General features: G+C 41.4%; 1 protein-coding gene across 1 annotated transcript; it reads right to left on the bottom strand.

Moving 5' to 3' along the window:
* Positions 1–888: 888 nt before the first annotated feature.
* flii (FLII actin remodeling protein) lies at positions 889–24,410 on the bottom strand. Its single transcript, XM_033645180.2, has 31 exons — positions 24,251–24,410; positions 21,064–21,174; positions 20,270–20,341; positions 20,051–20,131; positions 19,573–19,820; positions 19,307–19,410; positions 18,937–19,112; positions 17,482–17,639; positions 17,271–17,355; positions 15,834–15,981; positions 15,590–15,720; positions 15,372–15,479; positions 15,083–15,187; positions 14,734–14,913; positions 12,346–12,428; positions 12,128–12,202; positions 11,940–12,023; positions 11,652–11,823; positions 10,567–10,674; positions 10,240–10,431; positions 9,796–9,894; positions 8,259–8,348; positions 8,013–8,152; positions 7,629–7,857; positions 7,364–7,518; positions 7,209–7,269; positions 6,947–7,075; positions 3,810–3,916; positions 3,563–3,668; positions 2,781–2,846; positions 889–2,670 (listed from the first exon to the last, which is right to left on the bottom strand). Exons 1-31 carry the CDS (start codon positions 24,311–24,313, stop codon positions 2,536–2,538), a joined length of 3,801 nt encoding a protein of 1,266 aa, XP_033501071.1. The 5' UTR covers positions 24,314–24,410; the 3' UTR covers positions 889–2,535.
* Positions 24,411–26,025: the final 1,615 nt, after the last annotated feature.

The raw sequence follows: 26,025 nt of genomic DNA, 5'->3' as shown, positions 1-26,025 counted from the left end.
AAGACATATAAAACTGACTGTTAAGATTCTTGACGACATACTATATTATGACTGTTCTTTGAGATTTTTTTCATGACATACTATGACTGTTATTTGTGACTTCTTCATGGCATATTATACTGCAACCGTTCTGTTAGTATTTAATGACATAGTATACTATGACTATTTTGTCTGAAATTTTTATGTATGTCATACTATCCATGACTGATTTTTTTTTTTATGATATAGTATACTACAACTTCTTCAATAGTGTTTTGATGTCATACTACACTATGACTATTTTAAGTATGTTTTCATGGCATATTGTTTCTTGGGGTTTACATAGTATATGAATATTTTATACATATTTGTATATTTTGTACATATTTGTATAGCGGGTGTTACTATGATTTCGTAGTAAATTAAATTATTAAAAAAACGTAGTATAGTATGCCATAAAAATCTGAGTTATTATGTCATGGAAATGTTAACATAAATGTCATAATATAGTGTGCCATAGAAATGTTTCCACTTCGGTTTTTGCACAAATTGAAAAAAGCAGAGGTTTAAGGCATTGATTATTGGTTTGGTAAATATAATTTGTGATCAATAAATTATGTGTCTTTGATCATGTTGATTATAAATATTTAAGACTTATTTTTATTGAAAAAGGAGTTTTTAAAGACCACAAGTTTTCTTTGATTAATTAATTTTCATTTTGGAAACCAATTTTAATACTGTAAGTATCCCCGGGGACCCAGCTGCCCACACAGGTGTTTTCACTTATTTGGGCTGATTAGACCTGCCTCAGCAGCGGTCACACAAATCTGGCTCCACCATACACACCTGTGTGCGGGGTGTTTCACTGTAATGAAAAAAAAAAAAAAAAAAAAAGACCAGATTACATAATACGTGATGTGAGATTTTATTTTAATATAAAATACATAAATAAAGCATCTGCAGGTGGCATCAGGAGCATGTGCACTTATTCATATACACACATACAGATATGTGTAGGACTCAAACACACTACCAGGCATACAATTCACCCCACAAAATAAAATATAAAGAAACTAAATGATGGTAGTTGCAGCCATTTGAGAATACGGTACATAGAGGGATCTTTTTGGACCAATGCCTGCACACTACACAGGTCATATGATCACAAGAAGCACTGCAGCAGTTCTGTACTTAAAAGTTGACTCTGGAGGCACTGATCTAGAAGTGGTTAACAACTCATCTGTTTACCATGCAAACTACTGATTTGAGATCAGTGGAGCCAAAAGACACTGTATTAAGATATGTCTCATATGAAGCAAAAGATCTCCCATTAAAATCAGATTTAAAAAAACTAAGTTTAATCCAAAACGACAACATTTGAAAAAGAAACAAACCTGGAGAGTTTCAAACATAATTCCTTTACTTTTTCAAACATGATGCTGTTTTGGAAAAACTCTTGAGCTTTTCTCTCTGCTCCAGAAAAGCAAGAAAAACCTTTTGAGAAGTTGAATGCAGCCTGTAGCGTGGTAGAATACAGTAATATTTCTCCCTTGCTCTACCGATTGCACATTTAAACATTTGACCTTAAACTTAACACAGCTCGGCCTCACACTTTAACTTGGACCAGGACCTCTGCTCAAGATTTCTTTGGCCAAATAAATTTTACTGTTTAACAACTGACTGTCCGAAGCATCTTTACAACAAAGTCATGTTTTGTTAAACTGAACCTGGATCACTGGACAAGTTAGAGGAGGTGAGAACAGCAACCAGTCCGACTCTGGGGCAAGGGGGCGGCCCCATTTCAGTGAAGGCGCACGGGGCAGACGCACAAACATACCACGTATAATCCGCACAACAGAAAAATATATGTATAAACCAACATTCCTCAGAAAAACATGAAGAGTGCTGTTTTTCACTCCCTCTGTGATGGAAAAAAAAGAAAAAGTAAATCAACTTTTATCTGCCTTGAACTGCTTCAGATGAGCTGCGCAAAATGGCACCGAGCATGGAGGAGTGACTCCGGCAGTGACGAGCACTTGACGCTCCTCCACTGAAAACTATTGACCATGCAGCACAAGTCACGTGACAGCAGCAGAACAGATCGATATGTTAGGGCATTCACCTCCCTTTGGGTTTGTTTTATAAAGCCTCTGTACACCTTAGACCTATTTCATCTTAAAACATAATTCTCTTCTTTCATTTAACGACAGCGTTCAGACTTGCTGCTAAAAAAAGCTCGTAGAAAAAAGTGATATTTTGCTGTTTGTCCCAAAGACAAGAAACAGCCAGCAGCCTCTCGACCAGAACAACTCTCACTGACTGGGATGAAACTTAAATCTGTTTTTGATGGCAGACTCTGACAGTAACATTGTGGTCAAGAGGCTGTTGAACAGCAGCGCTGAGCAGGAAGGGGGGGTGGGGAACTGGGGGGAATAAGAGCTCAGGTAAAGCCGAGTTAGGCGTAGACATCATCATCATCATCATCTTACTGGTAGAAAATTACATGGCAGCGAATAGATTTGATGTAGGTGTGAGCGTTTCTGTGCGTGTGAGTGTCTATGCCGGGGGAGTTTTGAAAGCTCCCCAGGCGTGGAAGCAGCGGGTGAAGCAGTGCGGCTCGTTCCCTTTCCGCACCAGTCGCAGCTTCCTGGGGTGTTCAGCGTCTTTAGAGCGCATGTGCTGGATGTAAACCTGGACAAGAAAGGGACAGGTGAGATGTGGATATCTAACAAAACAATTGTACACACAAATAAAGAACTCACAAATGCACACAGTCGCACACACTGCAGGTAGTCACTCACCTGGCAGGCTTTGAGACTTAGTTTGATCTCCACCTGGCTGGTCTGAGTGCCGACCCACATGTACACCTGAGGAAACGAGGCAGAAATACAAATGAATTAACTAGAAGTTGCGTGAGCGTGACTGGTGTGTGTCTCTGTGTGTCAGCCCTGAGACAGTCCGGCGACCTGTCCGGTGTTTAGTAGGCTAGTGAAACATCCTGGTGCTGACTATTTACTGGTGTTTCCCAACCTAAGGGAGCTCCAATCTCATCCCAAGCTCTTCCAGTCCACATGGCGATTAAATCTTGAAATACTGAACCCCAAACTGCTCTTGATGGCTGTTCCAATGGTGTGTAAGTGCGTGTGCAGTCCATTTACCATTTACATATATTTTGTCATAGTTTTATTATGAAAGATCTCTTTTTAGCTCAACGTCTCATCTTCGTCATCAAAAAAAGGTCGTTGACAAGCAATGCGTGTCGTAGTTTTTGTGAACGAAATTGAAACTGATCAGAGTGAAGCTCATCTTTTGGATATAAAAACATCATTACGTCATAATTTTATCCTCCTTAACATCTGTGTGTTTCCTTAATTAGTGTATGAATTCCTGAGTTATGACCAAAAAACATATTTTGTGAGGAAAGGAAGAAATTCTCTCGAGACGTTTCAGAGACGTCACGCTAACAAAAATGGGACAAAAGGACAGACAACCTAAAAACATAACCCTTCCGGCTGCATGTCTCCAGCATGGAGGCTGAAAACTATTACACAGTAATAAATGAAATGGTGCAGTCAATTGTTACCTCATTGCCGTTGTCGAGTAACATGATGTCATCGTCAGCCAAGTCGTCCTGACAGAAGTCGGAGCACTTCTCTGACACAGAGAAATAACCCTTCTCATTGGAACACCTGACGGAGGGAGAGGCAGAGGAGAGAAGAAAGAGAAGAGGAAGTGGCAAAGAGAAAGAAGCAGATGCTATCATATACTGATTCGTATTCACTCTAACAACTGAATAACACCTGCTTGTGAAACAGGTAACGTTCGCTCACCTGAAGAGCCGAGCGTGTTTCATATAATCTGCATCTTCATCATACTGCTTCTGAGAGCCAATCCCCACCCAGAAGAAGTTCTCTGGCTCCTCCCCCTCATTAATCACCTAGGAGACAAGTTGATTTACCAGATTTAGACACATGCTTTTTTGCACAATCTATCACTGACATATGGATTTAAAAAAAGCACAGAGACACTTTGCAGAAGCTAAAGTATCTCTCTCAGCTCTGGATGGGAACTCTGCTCTCCACTGTGTGCCGTACGCAGCAGGAGCAGATCAGAGTGTGGTGTTTTGTCTGCTTGTTGTTGTAGATTTGCTGATTTTGTTCAAGAGATAATTTTTCCTTGATATTTACATTCATATTTATATTTACAGGGTGTTTATGCTGCTGTTCCACTTCCTGCCTGACTGAATTTGCTCTGTGTAACTGTGTCACAACTCTGTCAAAATTAGACTAGGTACATATTTCCATATTATATTATCACAAGCATTGTCTGGTGCCTGCGTTCAGCTCCGGTGGCCTCATCAGAGCCAGAACACACTACAGCCGTGCCTGGTGGAATCCAGGGGCAACAAGTTCAGCCGATCTTCAGTCCTGCCTTTCTCCCTTCATTAGTGTAACAATTAAAATTTCTTAGAGGGGAATTTATAGCATATTTATAGCAGTAAATATAAGTTGTTTTATTTGAGTAATTCAAGTTGCATTCAGAATGAGAATGAAAAAAATGGAAAAGCTGAATAAAGTTTCAGTTTAAGTATAAAGACTGAATAAAGTGTAAATTAAAGTGTAAACTAAGGGGTGAGAGCTGAGTGAAGTTGGAGCATCAGTTGTAGTTAAAGAGCTGAAAGTATCTGAAGATTCACTTGAAATTAAAGAACGTAGAAGAATTAAAAAAGTCAGTGTGATAAACTGAGGTGGGAGAGTCAGCTGGAGTGTAATCACTGACGGAAAATTAACTCTGATGTTAAAGAAACTCTACAGCATTCAGAGCATATCTGTGATTCAGAGTCTGATTCAGAATTTCTGAACACAGTTCTCAACATGGAAGCAAGCGGCTAACAACAGTGCTGACAGAGCTAACGGTGTTAACCTGTGAGGGAACCGGAGGGTGAGCACTCTGAAAATGAATCCAGTGGTTCAACTGAAAAAAAAATGAAGGTAACAATTGTCTTTGTTATCTGACAAATTGAAGTAGTTTAGTACAACCAACATGATTTGCTTTGACCTTGAAAAACCCAATTAAGTTGAACTAACTTCATATTTATTAAAAAGTAATTATCTTATTTGAAATATTCTAAATTATTTATTTTAATTTAATCCCACTCAAAAGTGTCAAAAATGTTTTTTGGTCAACTTCTTAAAATAAGTCATCAAATGACTAAAACATGTTAATGAAACAAACTTAAAATTTTTTATGCTGAAAAACAATTTTATGTCAAGTGTTACCTACAAATCCCATGAATCATTTCACCATGAAAAAAAATCCACTGTCTTAATTTAAAAGAAAAAAAAAATGAAGGTAACAATTTGCATGCATCTGTTTAAGTTGTTCCTATGAGACTTCTATAATCTGACAAACTCAGTTAATTTAGTAAAACCAACAAGATTTGCTTTGGTCTCAAAAATTTAAATTAAGTTGAAGTGACTAAATATCTATCTACAGGTTGTGGTGATATTTAATGGTCAAATTATTTTATTTTAGATATTCTAACTCATTTATTTTCAATTCCATCCTACTCAATTATTTTTTTTATCTTAACCAACTTCTTAAAATAAGTTGTCAGCTGACTGAAACACGTCAACAAAACAAACTTAATTATTTTTATGCTGAAAACTTCATAACTTTAAGCATTTATTAACCCCATGAATATTTTTGTTCTGTTTCCAGGAGAGTTTCTTTGGTCCATCATAAGCTTCCACAATTATGCTGTCCTGATATCAGCTCTAACTATTATGAGTGCAGTGCAGAGTAGCGTTGATTTGATAGTCAGTGAGATACACACATATATAAGCCCCTTTTATGTTGGGCCGTTTTGCCGGCAAGCTGCGAGCGTTTAGACACACAGAGCCGGATTGGTGAGTTGATCTGAGGTGCCCAATTTTCCGCCTCGTAGGGTAGACATATTGGCGGAACCTTTTTAGTTTAAACAGACCGAGGCGGCCTTCTGCCTCAGGAGGGGCTGTTGAAGACTTGTGGGAGGAGCTGTTGATGATGCCGCACGTGCGACCCACTGGCGGTGGATAAACAGGAAACAGCTGATAGCAGGAATTAGCGAGCAGCTAGTAGCAAGAGGGAAACACAAACCTGACAGACACTGTAAAGATGAGCAACTGGGGAGACAAGGAATTGTGCGCCCTCCTTGTCCTCGCAAACGAAGAGGCCATTAACCGTCAGATGACGGGGACGGTGAAGAACGGGCCGACTTATGAGAGAATCCCCGATAGACTGACCAGCCGCGGCTTCCCTCCCACGTCACTGTTTACGTCACACGCTGAGCTACACGTTTTGTTACTTGCTCACGCCCCCCATTGCCCCGAAAAAGGCGCATTCTGTATGAACAAAAGTAGGCAGGCGGCATTTTGCTGCACTCCCTGATTTTGTTTTTATACTGCCAATGCTGAAAAAACACTGATTGAGCTTTCCTGCAAATTTGCACAATTCCTATCTAAAAAGGGCTACAGCCTCACTTGCAGCAACATGCACATGTGGCCGAATCATGTACCATAACAACAATCTGAGAAGCGTGACTTCAATCTCTGCTCAAGACACCATTAATCCACTACATCTTTACTCAGCAAATTGATTTACACTGCTGTATTAATGCTCTGAAAGTTGCAAACAGCTCCTTTAATCAATAAAGGATGAAAGAAATTAAACTGTCAGTTGACATGTGAGCACTGAACTCAGATGCTTTCTCAGTTGAAGAAATGACAGCATTACGATTTTCAGTTCAGTTCAAGCGCATCAGTGAAAGGTGTTGAAGAGGACAGTGTGTGTGTGTGTGTGTGTGTGTGTGTGTGTGTTTATACTTGAGAGTATCTGTTGAGTATTTCAGGATGCACAAAGAATGAAAATAAAAAATAAAAAAAGAGACATGACTATAGGGATATTATATTCATAGTAAGGCACCTACCTGTTTGCTATATGTGTCATCAAACATGCTGTTCATGATGTCCTCGGCCAGCTTGGCTTCGTCAGGGTCGGCAGCTCTGCCCACCCAGGTGTAAACAATGCCCTGATTGTCTGTGCTTTCAAATGGTACCTGCAGAAAAACATGTACTGTTAGATGGGTCTTTTTTGGTCGTCATTTAAACAGTAAAAGACGCAGGAGATATCTTTGGTGGGACTTAATACAAGTTGTTATCATTGAAAGATAAAGGGGAAAATAATCCAACCTTGAGAATGAAGCAGAACTCTGAGTTGAGGTTACTGGAATCTGTTCCAATCTGGATGGTCCTGAAAGAGATGAGAGGGAAAGAAGTGTCATATGGAGGAAGCTTGTGACAGTACTGGTGAATCTGATCATGAGTGATAACAGCAGTATGTGTACCTGGTGCAAAGTGCGCTCCCATTGGTACGTATGTGGTAGAGAGAGGGCTGAGCAGAGTCAGTCTTCTGTTTCCTCTTCCCTTTGTGGATGATAAACTTCCTCTTGAAATGGGACAGGAACTTGAGGTTCTCTTGCTGCTGGGTCATACGCACCACCTAAACACCAAGACACGCTACAGTTATTGATTCAGCACAATACTGTAAAAAAAATAAACTGATTTTCAGTGCAAGAGTGTCCAAAGATGTGTCCACATCTGTCCCCATACCTTCAGTTTTCCAGGGAAGAGACTCTCAAACTTCTTCTGCAGCGAGAAGGTGAACGTGAGCCAGCCCATGTTGGAGGCCTGCCTGCCCTGCCAGAAGTACACCACACACTGGAAGTCCTCCTCGGGCTGTTTGTCCTCTTCCTCCTCTGCTGCGCGTCCTCCTCCTTCCCCACCTTCGCCCTCCTTTTTGTCTTTCTCATCATCTTCGTACTCCACAGGCACCCAGTATCTGAAGAAGCAGCGCGACATCAAACACAGAACGCTACCAAACCAGTGGAGCCAGTTCTCTTTTAACTTTGAATTTGAAATACAAACAATGTGTCCCATCAAGCCCTTAATTTCCACCTGTGATTGGGTCCAGAGCACAGTCACACACTTCCATACCTGCAGAGGAAGACGTAGCAGTCCTGAGTGTGGAAGTGCCCAAACTCCTCCTCAGGCAGGCGAGCAAACTTCTTTCCCTCCAACACAAATCCCTCCATGCCATCCAGGTCCTCATTCCACTCCTCCATCAGCTGTTCAGCCTAAAACACATAAGGAGTGGCTGAGAGCTTTTTCTTTGTTTTTGTGTCATTTACTGATCAAAATAGTGACGCCAAAGGAAAACGATAACCATGTGTGTGTTGTTACCTCAGTGAGGGGCATGGCTGGCTGCCTGGGAAGGAACAGAGCTGTGAGGTCAGCTTTCATCTGGTCTTTCTGCTCTGCGTCCTTCTTCACCTAATGAAGAACACACGTATATACACTTATGTGAGGTTTACCTACAGCAGTCTCCACATCGACGTAGAGCCTAAAGCCTAGTTCACATAACACGGTTTTCACCGCGATTTTGACGTCGCAGAGGATCTTGAGAGCCACCTTGGGTCGGAGGTGAGTCAGCAGATAGTCTGCCACGACGAGTCCTCATGTGTGAACAAGCCTACGAGCAAGTCGCCCCCTTGTCTGCGACTGGGACTGGATATCTGGCATGCTAGAAAACTGGAGAGGTGTGACACGACTGACAAAGAGCATCAGCCAATGAGAGGCGGGATACGTCCCACATCAGCACGCAGGAGGACAGAAGAAATGTGAGGAGGACAAGCTGCAGGGTTGCCAGGTCCACTTATTAGCCACGACTTTGGGCTTGTTTCTAAAGTGGAGTTGCTTATTTGGGCTTGCTCTGTAAACGCCACCTTCCTCTATATATATCTGTCTTATAAGTTATTTAAACACATGATAGTCGCTTCTTTTGGGCTTGTTTCCATAGCCCTGGTTGCTTGTTTCTCTCCCAAGATCTGGCAACACTGACAAGACGGCGAGCAACAACAACAATAGTGGCGTCCACAGGATCACGGCGAGCGCGTTGTGTTTGGACCCAGGCCCTGGAGGCAGATCTGATTCAACACTGGGAAGAATATCCATGCCTTTACAATGTGTCGTCTCCAATTTAAAAATATAGTTTGGTGACGTCACCACATGTTCTGGGGCTCTGTCGGCGAGGGCTTGTGGAGAATTCTTGTAGTGTGCACACACAGGTCGTAACGCAGGTGGCGAGACTCCCACTGACAGAAACACACGTCACCAGGTATGAACACTCAAAAGATCACGAAAGTCTCCGCGACGCAAAATCAGGGTGAAAATCGTGTAATGTGAAGTAGGCTTAAGCCGTACCCTGCGCTGTAGCCTTACGTGCACCTCCCCAGAAATGTAACTACTGTACACGTTGCGGCGACGCAGACCTCCTGTCTATTTCTGTAAGCCGACACCATTTCCCTCAGTGGAGACAAAGCTTTTATTTTAAGTCTTGTGTGGAATTTATTCTGGCTTCATATGAGCAGAGGAAATCTCTGAAAATGTGTCCAGCAACAGACAAGCTTTGTCTGTGGAGGCTGCGAGTTATAGTGAAGCTGATTTGTGTACTTGAATCAACTAAACATTACAGCTCTTCACAGAAACCCCGCCACCGACTAGTGTTTTGGAGGTGTAACTGCAGAGTGACACAGACACACCACTGCACAAGTTCAAATGCTCACAGCGGCGTAGGCCATGTGTGTAGGCTACGGCGCAGACTCTGCATAACTGACATACAACTATAAAGCCCGCAGATATATTTCAGTTTATTATCAGCATCTGAACGGTGGCCTGCTATTGACATTAGATTTTAAACAAACACACGTGTATCACTGACCTTGCCCTGTAGGTTGTCCTTCTGTTGTACAGTCTCAGCTGCTCTGGTGTAGTCCACCTTCAACACGTCATCCCAGTTCTTAAACTTGGACTTGAACACCTGAGGAAGAAGAGCAAATAAGTTGAAGTTAAACTCACTGACTGTGTGAAATAATGAACACAGCCACTGTGACATCACCCATTAGTTTATGGACTCATTTATAATGCATTCCCAATGGTGTAAAATAAATACAAGTGTTCACACGTGTTACTTACTCTGTGAACATCCATTTATTTATGAGACTGCACGGGGCCAGTATAGTACATGTATATCGCTACACAACGGACCGAGACCATTCTGTACAGTAAGTAAACCTAGTGGATTTTTATTTATTTTCAAAATGGATTTTGCTGACCTAACATCTTTACTGTACACAGTCTCAGGACTGAAGTGGTGCGGTATTACCTGGCACTCAGTGCCCTCCAGGTTACGGGTGACGCAGGCATGTTTGGGCCGGTGCAGCATGGAGCAGATCTCCTGACCCAGTTTTAAAGCAGCGGCTCGTACGAGACGTGGAGACTTCCTCCCGATCCAGATGAACACGTCAGACCAGCAGTCCAGGATGTACACGCACTTTGTGTCAAGCAGAGACTGAATCTGAGGAGAGGGACGGAAATATGGAGAAGAGGAGGATGTAAAGAAAAACAGGATATGGAAATTTAAAACATTCTTGTTGCGTTATTTCACTCCTATAATCATGCCCTCTGGTGAATGTGCAGCAGATTGACGTACCAGTCTCATCTCTGGCAAAGTGTCCAGTTTGATCTTGTGGTCTTTGTGCTCGACTGACAGCTTGTAGTTGATCTGTGGCAGCTCCAGGTAGCCCAGACCCAAGCCCACCTGCAGGACAATGACAAAGAAAACATCAGTGCGTTGTGATTTCCCATGTGTTCCCAGCAATGCTTTCTGTTATCATGTTCATCCTGTCGCACTTGGCTTCTTTTCTCCGTCGTTAAACATATCCTGTTATATGGGAGTTCACATGTAAAAGTGGAAATAGTGTCAACCAGCTTTGTCTCATTGCACTGTGGGTAGCGTGTACACTTGACCTCTTCAGACCCCCCTGCCCCCATGTTGCCATCACCTGGAGCTGCCCGCTCATCTGCTGTTGGGGGTCCAAGTCTCAACCTGGGACTTTTGCTGTTAAGTAAGCAGGAAGCTCCAGCTGCTGGCAACATGGAGGGAGATTAAGCATTGTTCATTTGCATGTACTGCCCACGTCGTAGTGACACAGAGCTGGCTGAGGATCAATAAGGTTTCCCATAGAGATGAATGAACTAATTATCTTTATTTACACTGTGCTTTTTACAGCAGAGCCTTCTCTAAGACACATTTCAAATACATACTAAACACGCAAAGAAAGAAGCCCATGTCACAGGAGGAACATGTACATGAACATGCCTCAGTTTCACCATATAACTTCACAATTCTAGCGGGCTTTTGTGTTTTTGCCACTGGCTAATAAAGCAACTACTGTCAGTGACATCAAATGTCAAAATGTGCACGAATCAACATCAGTATATATGATGGAGTAGTGGCAGTAGAGTGCACCAGACCCAGGGACCCCACTAGCCGGCAACTTCATGTCCTTGTGGAAAGCCCTGGTTCCATTTACGAAAACAAAGCTCAGTTTAATGTGACTGTGATAAAGCAGAAAGTTCAACCACAAATCCTACACACCTCCTACAGCTCTGACCAATTTGCATTACACCTACACTACCTTGATACTGTGTACACTTCTACTGTGGACCACATTAACATTCACAGGATGATAGTTACGGGGAGCAGTGCTGTATGAAGCTATTAAGAAGACGAACCTTGTAGAGTTTGGGTCTGATAGGAGCGAAGTCATCTGGTACGTGTTTCTTGATCTCCTCTGGTTGTCCTCCCAGCACCTCCCAGAAACCAGGCAGCTCCTGGTTCTGCATGAGGATTGCGATTTCTGCCTTTCCCTTACGCTCATTCTTATTGATCTTCTCTGCAAATAACCTGAGAACATTCAAGTGTCAGTTAAGGTTTTGCATTTTATTTTTTTTTAGTATTTAACTCCAACTTGAGATTTGCAAACCAAGTGGCAGAAACCTTTGTACTAATTTGTGTCCCACCTGGCCTTTGTGGTGCCGCTGAGAGTCGCGTTGGCTCCTCTCCAGACAAAGATCTCCAGCCCTGTGTCCAACAGGAAGACAAACCTGCCACAAAGACAAAAAGACAGCGTGTTAAGGACACAATGTTCCAGCAGTGAGTGGGTCCTGCTGGAGGGTGTGGCAAACTATGCAGGAAGTGTGAGAGTTACCTAGGGTCGAGGGAGGAGGCCTTCAAAGGTACCGACTCCAGTCTGATGTTTTTCTTGCCGTAAACTCTGTACAACCTGATAGACCCACGGGAAAAAAATAATTCAGAATCCAAATAAATGAGATTTTTGAGCAGCTTTTTCAAAACAAGGGAATAAAGAAGACTAACAGAAATTACTCAAGGTGTATTTTCTAAAAGAAAAAGCTCAATCCAGCTTACCTGACAGCGTAGTTCGTGTCTTCCACCGTGTAGAATCCGCTGGCTGTTCCTCCCTCAATGTAGGAGATCTCATTGTTAAACACCTGCACGAGACAAATACGGTTATTTACAAAAGCACTTGGTGGTTGAAGGTTTACACAAGTGCAGGGAGTTCCTGTACCACATGCATTAAAAGGAATATACACAAAAAAAGTTATATTCAAAGGTTTCAACCTGGACCCTACTTCCCCATGCGTTTGTGTCTAACTGAAATTTGTCCATTAATAAGGGAGGGCTGCAACCAGCAGCTCTGGGATGTTCCCACTGTCAATGTACATCAACTACAAGCGCTTCTTTTTGCCACTGGCTCAAATTGTTATTCCAAGTTATTCCAACATTATGGAAAAAATCCCTACAGAGATAGATGTTTTTGTTGTAGTTTAACCAGAGGCAGCCTGATATCACCGGCACTGAAGCCACCAGACTCCATTTAATTAAACAGTAATCTTAGCGTGTATAGAGGCAGCATACATCCACATCTAACTGAGTGAATTAAGGTTTTATTTCAACCAAACCAGAAATGGTGAATGTTGGAACAGTGGGAAAACACCACAACGGCTTTTGTGAGTTTTATTTTGTTTCTGTTGTCTTTGAATAAAGTCCGTTTTACCATAATAAAATGACCGTTTATTTAAATGGAGTCTGGTATAAGTGGTGATGTAGATTTTGGGGCTGTGTCTGGTGAAACAATAAGGATCGGTAACACCTTACTTGAAGGTATCTACATAAGGGTGACATGACACTGTCATGATCCTTTCATAAACATTATGTACATGTCATAAATGTTTATAACTACTGTCATCAAGTGTCATTTGGTTTTTGTAATGACAAGTTGACATTGTTTAGGTTGTCTTGATTATGACAACTTGAAATTAATCAAAAGCCCTTTTTAAACAGGAATTGTGCAAATTTGCAGGAAAGCCCAATCAGTCTTTTTTCAGCATTGGCAGTATAAAAACAAAATCGGGGAGTGCAGCAAAATGCTGCCTGCCTACTTTTGTTTATACAGAATGTGGCTTTTTCGGGGCAATGGGGGCGTGAGCAAATAACAAAAGGTGTAGCTCAGCGTGTGACGTAAACAGTGACGTGGGAGGGAAGCCGCGGCTGGTCAGTCCTTCGGCGATTCTCTCATAAGTCGGCCTGTTCTTCACCGTCCCCGTCATCTGACGGTTAATGGCCTCTTCGTTTGCGAGGACAAGGAGGGCGCGCAATTCCTTGTCTCCCCAGTTGCTCATCTTTACAGTGTCTGTCAGGTTTGTGTTTCCCTCTTGCTACTAGCTGCTCGCTAATTCCTGCTATCAGCTGTTTCCTGTTTATCCACCGCCAGTGGCTCGCACGTGCAGCGTCATCAACAGCTCCTCCCACAAGTCTTCAACAGCCCCTCCTGATGCAGAAGGCCGCCTCGGTCTGTTTAAACTAAAAGGGTTCCGCCAATACGTCTACCCTACGAGGCGGAAAATTGGGCACCTCAGATCGACTCGCCAATCCGGCTCTGTGTGTCTAAACGCTCACAGCTTGCCGGCAAAACGGCCCAACATTCACCAAAAATCTGGCAGTGTTAAAGGGGCTACAGTGACATTACCAGAAGTTGTCTTTGTCATGACAAGTTGACATTAACCAGGATGACATTACCAGAAAATGTCTTTGTATCAATCAATATGTCAACTTGTCATTAACACAAAGAGGTGCATTTCTTTTTAATGTCAACTTGTCATGACAAAGACAACTTCTGGTAATGTCACTTGGATTAATGTCAAGTTGTCATAATCAAGACAACCCAAACAATGTCAACTTGTCATTACAAAAACCGAATGACACTCAACGGCAGCAGTCATAAATGTTTGACATGTACATAATGTTTATGACAGGTTCATGACCATGTCATGTCATAGTTATGACAGTGTCATGTCATTCTTAAATAGATACCTTCAAGTAAAGTGTTACCTAAGGATCTTACTCTTTAACAAAAAGGTCTGCCTCTGCAGCCATCTTTTCCATAATGTTGTCAGACACTTAGAATAACAGTCTGAGTCTGTCAGTGGCAAAAACAAACACTTTCAGTCGACGTACAATGAAGGTGCACTGAGTGGTGACATCGCAGACTGTTTTGCAGCTGCAGCACTCTCGCTTAATACCCGACCAATTTAAAAAAAAAACAGTTGTTCCCATTAGTCACTTAGACACAAAAACGTGGGATAATAAGGTCCAGGTTGGAAAACACTGAAGTTTTAGTGTTTACCTGTGAAGCACAATGATTTTACCTCATCATAATCTTGGACTATTAAAGTGTGTATTTCTCTCTGTGCACCCTGATATATTTGCTTAAATATACATTATGTTTCTACATACTGCGCTGAACTCCTCGCTCTCATCTCCCATCTCCTCCCGTATCGTCCTGCACTCTGCTCCCAGGAAATTTCTGAGGTTGACGGCATGGATGGCAGAGCCCGCCTTCTTGTCCAGAGTGGCCTCCTGGCCGATCCAGTAAAAGATCTGCCAGTTCAGGGCGCCGTTGTCATCCAGGAAGGTCTACAATTGCAAAAAGAAGCATGTAAGATAGTTGGCACACACAGTACATGGAAACTCACAGATGTTCCAGCTGTCGCCAAGAATAATTTATGCTGTTTCATTAATCCAGTTTGTCTGATGATAATCTCACTAATGAGTCTTGTGAATGATGACAGATTTGATGCGTTACCTTGAGAATGATGTAGCAATCAGCCTCGTAGAACTTGCCATGGAACGCTTCATCTATTTGTACTGGAATAAAATTCTCTATCTGCCACACTGATACACCTGGAACCTGTAGGACGGGGAAAATAAGAGATATGTACACTGATACCTGTACTAGGCAAAGCAGAAATATATAATTTCACATGTGTATAATCTATCTTCAGGGGCACTTTGGTTGGTTGTAGCTGACAAAGTGAGAGCACACACACACACACACACACACACACACACTAACACCCACACAGATAGTTTACCTGCCCCACGTCCTCCAAAAAGAACTCAGAGTAGTCCAGGTGAGGTTTCTCTAGACTCTTGTCCCACCGCCGGGTCTTTAAATCAGCATATTTCAAGTCCCCGTTCTCCTGCAAGAATAGCAGATATCTTGGTAAATAAAATGTAAATGAACCCTGTTGTGTTTATCAATCTTCCTGTTCGGGGCTGCGTAGTCATCCTTCTAAAATGTTTTCCTCACCTCTAAGTTTTTCTTCTCCTGTGCAACGTCACTCATGCCCTTCAGCACCTGCTTCGCCTGATCGTCCTGAGAACAGTCCTTCCTCCTCCTTAGCCTCATCTTCCTTGCCAGTGGGTCTCGGGGGCTGGCTCCTGGACACATGCACAGGAAATACACATGTTGTATTGACAGTAGAATAAAATGGATTAATACTAAACATTCATGTTCACACTCTACAAAGAGTTCCAGACGTAAATACATGTACCTCCTCCAGCAGCAGCTACAGTAGCAGGCGAGGCCCCAGCCAGCCGGAGCTGGTTCTGTAGAGAGAAGTCAATGTTGTACCACTCTGCTCCTCTGTCCACTGGTTTAGGAGGCATCACCAGGTTGGGGTTCTCACGCACGTCCAAAATCTACAGAGAGATACATTCACGAGGAAGTATTTGTGTTAATCTGCTCTTAAATGATAAGAACTGGTAGATGCAAACCAATGTTAAAGGGCGCTACCTTTAATTATGTAAAGATTTCAGGTGCTGTATCTTATTTCTATGATATTCCTACCTCCTCCTTATGTTTCAATTGAATGTCACAGAATATTACATTTACTTTATCCAACTGTATCCTATTCCTTTGCTTTATGACATCCTAGAATTATTGTAACATACTTTACTAGCATGAAAACAGGTCCTGTTAAGCCCTGTTTAAACCAAACACTTTCAGTATGGTGCCTTTGGAGCCAACAGTGACCCTTCAGACATGGTACCTAGACCCTAGTGTTTCCACCACAGACAGTCCTCTTAAATGTGGGCGGGGTTGTTGTCACTCACTGTTCCGTCCAGCACTCACTGTATTTCCTCCTTTATCAGTCTGCACCTGGTTTATCGTCCACAGAACGAGGCTGCACGCCCACATTTTCAGAACAAAATAGAACAGGCTGCAGTGAGAGTCTCTCTCCACGGGATATTTAAAAATAGCAGCTTTGTGCATTTAGTCCTTCTCAGGCAAGCTCAGGGGTTTAGTGTTGCTGGAGCCCACAGGAACGACACTCCATGACGCCTTTTGTTTCTCCAAGTGAGGGTAATACTCATACACATAACACGGTCAAAATTAATATATATTTTAATCGCTTGAAGATCCACTCATTACTAAAAGTCTCTGTCATCCAAGAGAGACGACAAAAACTAAAGAAATGGTCAAAACTGTTACATGGAATATTTAAGGTGTGCTGGTGGATTCACATCGTCAACTCATGCATTGAGTTACAAGTTAACGTTCCATCTTAAAAGTTGCCAGCAGTCGGCCCAGTGAATGAAGTTATATTCTCTCAAACTACGGCTGCTGCTAGAGGCTGCAAAACATCCTTTATTTATCCACCTTTTAGTACCAGATCTGTGTGCTAGGTACCCCAACAGAGGGAAGACCAAAAGTGGTGACGTATGGAGCGGTTGCATTGGTACCATCCACAACTTTTCACAGTGGAAACACAAAAAAAAAGCATAACAAACTGAACTGAACTGTACTGCTTCGGGGAAATGGGGCGTTTGTTCCCCTAATTGTGAGGGAGGTTACAGCCAAGTTACTTTAATCCTCTTTGACACTTTTACAAAAAAATCAAATCATATCTAACCACCATCTACCCAATATGAATACTATGTAAATCAGGTATTATCTGAGTTCTTTACTAGTGGTGTTAGTATAGTACCTCTAAATCAGTCAGGAAGTGGATGGCCTCAGGCAGTGTTACCAGGCGGTTTTTATTCAGCACCAGCTTCTTCAGCTTGCCACACCTAAACAGTAACACATAATCACATATACACACCACCATTAATACATTTTTACATACATCAGTCTAGCAGTGCAGAAAGAAACTGCAGGGTCTCAGCTGATGGCTGATTGTTCATGTGTTAGCTCACCTGCACAGCCCCTCTGGGATAAGCTCCAGGTTGTTGTTAGCAGCCATGAACTCAGTGAGGCTGGACAGTTTGCCCACACCCGGTGGAACGCCATCAAAGTCCAGTTTGTTGGAGTTGACATACAGCTTCTTCAGTTTGGACAGTTTACAGATCGCAGACTGCATGGAGACACACAAGCATACTTTAAACATTAGACATCTTAAGGCCCAGACACAGCAAACTGACATCAAAGAACTAGTGGTGGCAAAGGACAAGTGTTGCGTTGCCTTACATCGCCTGTGTCTCAGCCGAAAACTTGATCTTGAACAGACAGCAAAGACTACAGCTAGCACGCAAGTTCTGTGCCTATTAAACATGCTGAATTGGCCGACAAACAGCTGACAAAGGCCGACAAGAGCAGACTAGTGCCAAGGGTGACAGGCGCTCACCAACTTTGACCGACGGCTCATCCTTAGCTTTGTGTGTCAGTGCCCGTACACAAATTATAAAAAGGCAAAACTTCTACTTAATTACTTGATCAAAAATACACAATTCTAGGAAGAAAGTAAACCAAACTAATTAATCAGTCACTAAACCACTTTGCTCTTTAAAGGGTTGGTTCAACCAAATTAACTAGGGCTCTCAAAGTTAGCGCATTAGCTACCAACTTAACGCAACTTCTTTTTAACGCCACTAATTTCTTTGATGCATGATCAACACACATACATTCTGTAATTATGACCCGTGGCCCACGCCGTAGTTTGGGAAATCAGGAAGCGATGCAGCAGTAACGTAGTGGATGGCAAGCAGAAGTGGAATGAGAAAGGCGTCTTTTGAAAGGCAAGTTCAGCTTCAAACCTCTGCAAGATGGTTCTTTCCACAAGACCAAATTTATTTGCATTTACTGTCCGTGTGAAATGAGTTACTCCCGGTGTACGTCAAGCACACACTGTCACCAAGATACACAACTTGTAAGATGATGAGAAAGCTAAAGTGGAGGATGTGATGGGGTAGACAATCACGGCTGTGCTCACTGGAGACTACTGGACTTCTCTCAGTAATCAGTTACCTCGGGGTCACGGCACATTATTTTGACACACAGTGGGAACTTTGGTCGCATGCTTTGACTGGTATGAAGATAGGAGAGGCACTTTGCTGACGCGTGCGCTTGTTGAGTATGCCTTCAGCATATGTTTTGAGCATGCAGTACCTTTGAGTTTATTCTGGAGAATTTTCTGGACAGTCATTTTAAATATTTTAATCTATTGACAGCCCTAAAATTAACACATTTCTCTGTATCTCATGATACGGATAGTTTTGGAAAAACTCATCTCTTGGAGTTCCACCACCATCCAACCAAAATTAAATCCCATTTTTGGTTTAACATTACATCAACTCCAGCTACACAGCTGTAGTGGTATTAAAAAGGAGAGTCTCTTTTAGAGACAGCTGTGTATTAATCATTACTGTCCTTACAGGCAGTGAGGTGAGCTGGTTGCGGCTCAGGTTGAGCGTCTCCAGCTGAGTCCACTGGTCAATGCAGAGAGACAGCTCTGAGATCTGATTACTGCTTAGGTTGAGTCTCTTCAAGCTGCCCAGTGAATAGAGGCACTCTGGCACCCGGGTCAGGTCGTTACATGACAGGTCAACATCTGAGAGAGACAGGAGGGACAAGAGGGACACATTTGTAACAAAAAAAAGTTTCCCTTGACAGGAAGTTTGAGGATATACACAAAGCAACACACTTATGAAAAATGTATCACAGTGCCAGGAGGTAGAAGTAAGAAGGAAAGTGTGCCAGGTCCCTAAATAAATGGTCTGGAAGAAACAAGAGTGTGTGTGTTACCTGCTAAATGTGTCAGACCCTCCAGGCTGGTGGGCATATTGCTCTGGGTCCTCTGGGTGTTCCTCAGGTGGAGAGTCTGTAATGCCACCATGGCTGGCAGCTGGCTGCTCAGACACAGAGACAAAGACAGTCAGAGCAGCAATAAACAGCAGATCTGTTTTCTAAACAGATACAGCACTTAGTTTTGGTCCCAACATGAGACTGAGGAATTTCTGGGTGTTTGGGTAAAGGTGTGAAGTGAAGGAAACAGCGTCCTGTCATCCTACCGCAACTGGGCATGCATCAAGGGGTTGTTGTTCAGTATGAGCGTCTGCAGGTGAACCAGGCGTCTCATCTGCGGCGGCAGGCTGTCCAGCTTGTTGTCGCTCAGGTCCAGATACAGCAGGTCTGTCAGGTTGATGAACAGCTGGTTGGGGATGGAGTCGATGCTGTTGTGGCTCAGATTCAGCACCAGCATATTCCTGCTGTTCTCCAGGTCCCTGGGGATCTCTGTCAGCTGGTTGTAGCTCAGGTCCTGAGGTAGAATAGAAGGAAGTATGAGGAGGAGGCAGAGTTATTTTTGGGACAGTGAAGTATCAAAATCTGCTAAAATTGAGGGGAGGTTAGACGTGTAAAGTTAAGGCAGTGGACCAGAAAATAAAGATAGGAAGCATGCTGTTGAAATAATTGTGGGTAGATTGTAAAAGAAAGTCTTCAATGGTGTGATAAGCAGAGAAGGCGGGATCGTGTAAGGTTATTATGTACCAGCACAGAGAGGTCATCGAGCTGAAAGATGTCATCTGGGACTCCAGAGTTTTTCAGGTTGTTGGCTCTGGCTACCACCGCCTGCACACACAGTGAAAAACATTTTGAGCACTATTATAACTACACATTGGAATAGAATAGTGCTTATGCTATGGCTCATGGAAGATATCAGCATGTGCTTTATGTGTATTTTCTTATGCGTGTGTGGGCGTCAGTTACCCGCAGGTTTGGTAAGCTGGACAGCTCTCCATGTAAAGTGGTCAGGCTGTTGTGACTCACTGAAAGATGCTCCTAAAGAAGGAAAGCACAGAGGTTTTGTTTACTGATACACAGTGCAATGAACAAAAACAAAATCCACACTCTACAAGGAGCCCTGGTCCCTGCTGTGCAATGTACGCCTTCCACTAAAGCCCATTTGTCTCTAAACAGAATGATTCAACTGCAAATAGGATAAAAATCAAGGCAGATAAACACACAGCCAGACACTGTGACTCCGAGCCATGATAAGGGACTAATCTTATTTACCCACACCTGGTAAAATCAAGCATGTTCGCATGGATCACCTTTTCACTGTGGCTTTCTGATTGAAGCTTTGGAGGTTTAGATTAGACAATCCTTTCAAAGATATTAGGGATTAAAGTCAGGCTTTGTGCATTCTTAATCAGGTGAGGTTCCACCGGTGAAATGCACTGATGTGATGTCCTTCGTTACACACATCAAGTTTGAAAACAGCCTGAGATTAACAACACTGCTGTCAACAAATGCAATAATAGATGGCATAGATATTTAGATAAATAGATAAAAGTGCACTGAAAATACAAACCTTTGACTACTAACTTTAACACTGTTACTAAAATAATTTCTAGTAATAATGGTAATAATAATATCACAGAAGAAGAGGAAAGAGACTGATTAGAGAACAGAACAGCAACATCAATGTTGTGAATGAATGCCTCCATATTTAAAGATGTGAGGACAAGCTAATAACAAGCAAACGGCCCTGAATGTCTCACCAGCTTCTGCAGAGAGGCCAGCTCCTCTGGGAGGTAACACAGTCCTGTTCTGTTGAGTTTCAGCCATCGCAGACTGCTCATACACTTGACATGCTCTGGGAAGTACCCGCCCTGTAAAGACAGAGAGGGGAGAGAATGATTTCTGACACTGGAAATGACTTAAGTTATCAATGTTATGCCTTTGATAGAGTTGCTGGTGAAGGGTGCGAAAAAACTCAGCTGACATCGCCTGTAAAACATATTACTGTCATTTATTTACCAAAATCATTTGAAGCCGAAATACTGTCTTTGAACTGTTAACACTTTTTCAGACATGCTCATAAATGTCAAACGCTTTGGCTTTTGAATAGACTTGTGAAGATGTCGTTAATGTGTTGACTCACTAAAAAGACTTTTAATTGAGACATCTCCCACTGTCATCCCTGGGCTAACGAGTTGAAATCATTATTTTATTTGAACAACTTGTCATTTATTTCAGAACAGGTTACTTGGTGATATGTTTCGCATGTTTAGAGAAATGTTGGCATACTGTATAAACCAAAATTACAAACTTATTGTTTCATAAAGAACAGCTACAGTGTGGAAACTTACAAGACTGGAAGGTTTAACGCCACCCCAGAGGAGGACACAATTTGTTTGTTGTGTAATTTAAGTAAAGCTGAGAATGAGTTTCACTTCTTGTTTTACTGACTTAGGGAACATACTTTTCAGTCAGATGACCTCTATCTATGTTGATTCCTTCTGGCTGGATGATCATGAAAAATTTGTGTTTTGTTTCAGAAAGGGAACTTTTTCTGTGGCTGAATTTCTTTGCCAGGCCTGGGACAGAAGGCAGTGGTCATGTTTCTGGACTAGGGCTGCAACTAATGATTATTTTCACTGTCAACTAATCTGTTGATTATTTCTCCGCTTAGTCGACTAATCATTTTATCAAAAAATGTGTTAAAAAGTTGAAAAATGTCGGTCTGTCTCTCCCAAACCCCAAAGTTATGTCATCTAATGTCTTGTTTCGTACTCACGCCAAAGGGTTTAAGTTCATTGTCATGGGAGAGTGTGTAAAGCTGCCAATATCTGAACATAAGAAGCTGCAATAAGAGTATTTTGGGGTACTTTTATAGTACTTTTCTATGAAAAATGACTCAAACCAATTAGTCGACTACTAAAATAGTCACTGATTATTTTAATAGTCAATTAGTCATCGATTAGTTGACTAATCGTTGCAGCCCTACTTGGTGATACGTTTCGCATGTTTAGAGAAAAGTGATCTGTTGACATATGCTACAAACCAAAACTACAAACTAATTGTTTCATAAAGAATAGGAGGAGCGTTACCATTAGCCTTAGAGACTGGAAGGTTTAACGCCACCCCAGAGGAGGACACAATTTGTTTGTTGTGTAATTTAGGTGACGTTGAGAATGAGGTTCACCTCTTGTTTTACTGTCTTCTATATAAAGACACAGGGAACACACTTTTCAGTATGATGACCTCTATCTATGTTGATTCCTTCTGGCTGGATGATCATGAAAAAGTTGAGTTTTGTTTCAGAAAGGGAACTTTTTTGTGGCTGACTCTCTTTGCCAGCCCTGGGACAGAAGTCAGCGTATTCTGTTTCTGGACTACATAGTTAAATAACTTTTACTTTTGATTGTTACTGCAACATCATTGTAATGGAGTCTTGTAAAGCCATGAGGGTCTGGCACAATCAAGTGTGCATGACACAAATAAAAACATCAATCAAACATGTTCATCATTTCCAAATCATCACCGAAATGTATCATACCCTGCATATTAGCCTAAGGCTGGGCAATACATTGATATCATATCGACACTGTGATATGAGACGTGGTATGGTCTTCGATTTTGTACATCATAATATTGTAAGTGTTGTCTTTTCTTTGATTTAAAGGCTGCAATACAGTAAGGACTGTAATTTTCAGAATTTACTACACTGTTCTAGCTGTTCTATTGTTTGCCTCTACCCACTTAGTCTTTACATCCACATTACTGATGATTATTTATCAAAAATCTCATTGTGTATCCTACATATTTTGTGACAGCACCAATAGTCAAACCTACAATACTGTTGCAATATCAATATGAAGGTATTTGGTCAAAAATATTGTGGTATGAGGTGTTTTTTCTTATCACACAGCCCTGTGTTGAAATACCAATGAGAAAGGCACATTTAATTTAAGTGTCTCTGTTTAAAATTAGAAGTTGGTCATCCTTGATGGCTTCACTGTCATCGTGGGTGGGGTGTGAGAGTTCAAATGGTCAAAAAAATCTCAGCCACTCACAAATCTACATGAGTAACTAGAGTAAACATCTGGCCAGCTGTGGTATTCAATCTACATGATCGTTTCCAGTCAGGATAAGAAACCTGGAAAGTCACAGTCACTGTGATCTAGGCAGGGCACAACTTGGCAGAGGAAATGATGTCATCCCACACTGTCTGAAATTAGATCAGAAGCCATTCTCTCACTGACAGATAAACTTATTACGCCATCTTATCTATACTCTACACTACTTCCACACTGACATGGCAGCTAGGCTACACAAATAGTTGTGTCAGTTCAGAAACATGCCAGATGATCTCAGTTGTCACTGCTGCCAGCCGCGCTGCTTTTTCAGTCTCCCAAACTTAGCACGCACGAGTGTGTCAGACCTTCAAGTATGACGACATTGAGTCAACACGCGTTATTGTTTTTGGCCGTGTAGTTATCTACCTGATAAAGCTAACGTGTTCTCACACAGAGCTTGTGTTTCTGAGCCAGACAGACAGACAGACAGAGTTAGCCAACGGGGAAGCTAAAGTAGCTAGCTAACGTGACGTTTGAAACAAGAGCTACGTTTCCCTGAACTATCCAGAATATTCTAACCGCGGACAAAGCAACTTAAAAAAGTACCCTTCACAAACCCATTCCCCTAAACTGAAGTGTGTTAACCTCCAGACAAGGAGCTGTGACCGACACTAAACTGCTAACGTTACTTTGTCCATGTCAAACATCTGACTGGCTAACGCCCAATGCTAGTAACGTTAAGCTAGGCTAGTGTTTCAACGAGCTCAGCCTTCAGCCGTTTGTTGTTGAATCTCTAACTTAGATTAGCTTCGGCTAGCTAGCTAACAGTGCTAGCTGCTCAACAGAGACACATGAAAACTAAATGAATATATTTTTAAATTCTTACTTTGAAGTCGTTTCCACTGAGGTCTACCCCCCGGATGAAGGGAAGAACTCCGGTGGCAGCCATTTCTGGTTGATCTCAGCTGCTCTGCCCTCAACTGTCTATTTTGGTCCAGAGGCAGGGAGGGTTGTGGCTGGCTGACTGCTCTTCTTCTTCTGATTTTAAACGGTAGTTGACAATCAGCGTTTTAGGCGCATTACCGCCACTGTCTGCTTCGGAGTGTGTACTACAGATACGGCACTGCTGTGTGCTCAGCAGCGCCCTCCAGTGGTTACCAGGGGTTACGAGACATCCAGGGTCGTGTGTGTGTCCCAGTTTCTATCTGCCATAATATTCAACAGCCGATGGTGAGAAATACGTTTATATAACATGACCCTCATTCAACAAATATCTCCTTTTTCTTCTTCTTCGACTAGACCAAGGTCTTTTTAAAACTTTATTTATAACAATTCAACAGCACAATACAGTTTCTCATAGGAAAACATAATCTTGCATTCTTCCAATCATATTAATAGATTCAAAATCGATTCAAAACAGCAAGAATATATTTCCAATTAACAAAAGATAAAAACATATTCATATGTGTGATACATGTGGTATTTACCCATAACTGTGATGATACTGACCGTATCAGATCTGTCATGTATTTCTCTGAGGAGGTTATCTTTGTAAATTAGAATTTGGTTTGTGTCAAATAATTGTCTGATATTTCTTCTTTATTTTATTTTATTTTGTTTAACCCTTATTTAACCAGGAGATCCCACTGAGATTGATTTTTTTTTACAAGAGAGACCTTGCCAAGGTAGCAGCCAATCAAAACACATTAAAATGCAAAAAATAAATAAATGAATAAATAAATAAAATAAAAAATAATTTAAAAAAATCCACAATTATTAAAACAAAGTGGGCCCTAAAAAACAAAAATAAAAAACATGTAATGCAAAAATCCACAAAGAAACAACAACAGCTTGAGCTCAAACTAGTGGACCCTCAAAAAACAAAAAAACATATAATACAAAAATCCACAATAAAAGAATTTGGTTTGCGTAAAATAATTGTGTGATATTTCTTCTTTATTTTATTTTATTCAATTTTTTTTTCATTTTATTTTATTTAACCTTTATTTAACCAGGAAGTCCCACTGAGATTGTTTTTTTTTTCTTTTTTACAAGAGAGACCTTGCCAAGGTAGCAGCCAATCAAAACACATTAAAATGCAATAAATAAATTAATAAATAAAATAAAAAAAATAATAAAAAAATCCACAAAAACACAACAATTATTAAAAGTGGGCCCTAAAAAAACAAAAAAACAAACATGTAATGCAAAAATACACAATGAAACAAAAACAGCTATTCAAACTAGTGGATCCTCAAACAACAACAACAACATATAATACAAAAATCCACAATAAAAGAATTTGGTTTGCGTCAAATAATTGTGTGATATTTCTTCTTTATTTTATTCTATTTTTTTTTTCATTTTATTTTATTTAACCTTTATTTAACCAGGAAGTCCCACTGAGATTGATTTTTTTACAAGAGAGACCTTGCCAAGGTAGCAGCCAATCAAAACACATTAAAATGCAAAAAAATAATGAAAAATAATTTAAAAAAAATCCACGATGAAACAACAGCTATTTCAACTAGTGGATCCTCAAACAACAACAACAACATACAATACAAAAATCCACAATAAAAGAATTTGCTTTGCGTCAAATAACTGTGTGATATTTCTTATCTATTTTATTTTATTTATTTATTTATTTTTTCATTTTAT

Source organism: Epinephelus lanceolatus, chromosome 18, assembly GCF_041903045.1.
Source record: "Epinephelus lanceolatus isolate andai-2023 chromosome 18, ASM4190304v1, whole genome shotgun sequence".
NCBI classification, from domain to species: Eukaryota; Metazoa; Chordata; class Actinopteri; order Perciformes; family Serranidae; genus Epinephelus; species Epinephelus lanceolatus.
Note: the sequence above shows the minus strand (reverse complement) of the source record. Positions and strands in the feature narration are given on the sequence as shown.

Coding starts and splice junctions, on each gene's coding strand:
- flii (XM_033645180.2), bottom strand. CDS start 24,313: ATGGCTGCCACCGGAGTTCTTCCCTTCATCCGGGGGGTAGACCTCAGT. Junction 20,342..21,063: donor TGGCCTCTCTGCAGAAGCTG/GTGAGACATTCA, acceptor TTCCTTCTTTAG/GAGCATCTTTCAGTGAGTCA. Junction 11,824..11,939: donor AGCGGCACCACAAAGGCCAG/GTGGGACACAAA, acceptor GAATGTTCTCAG/GTTATTTGCAGAGAAGATCA.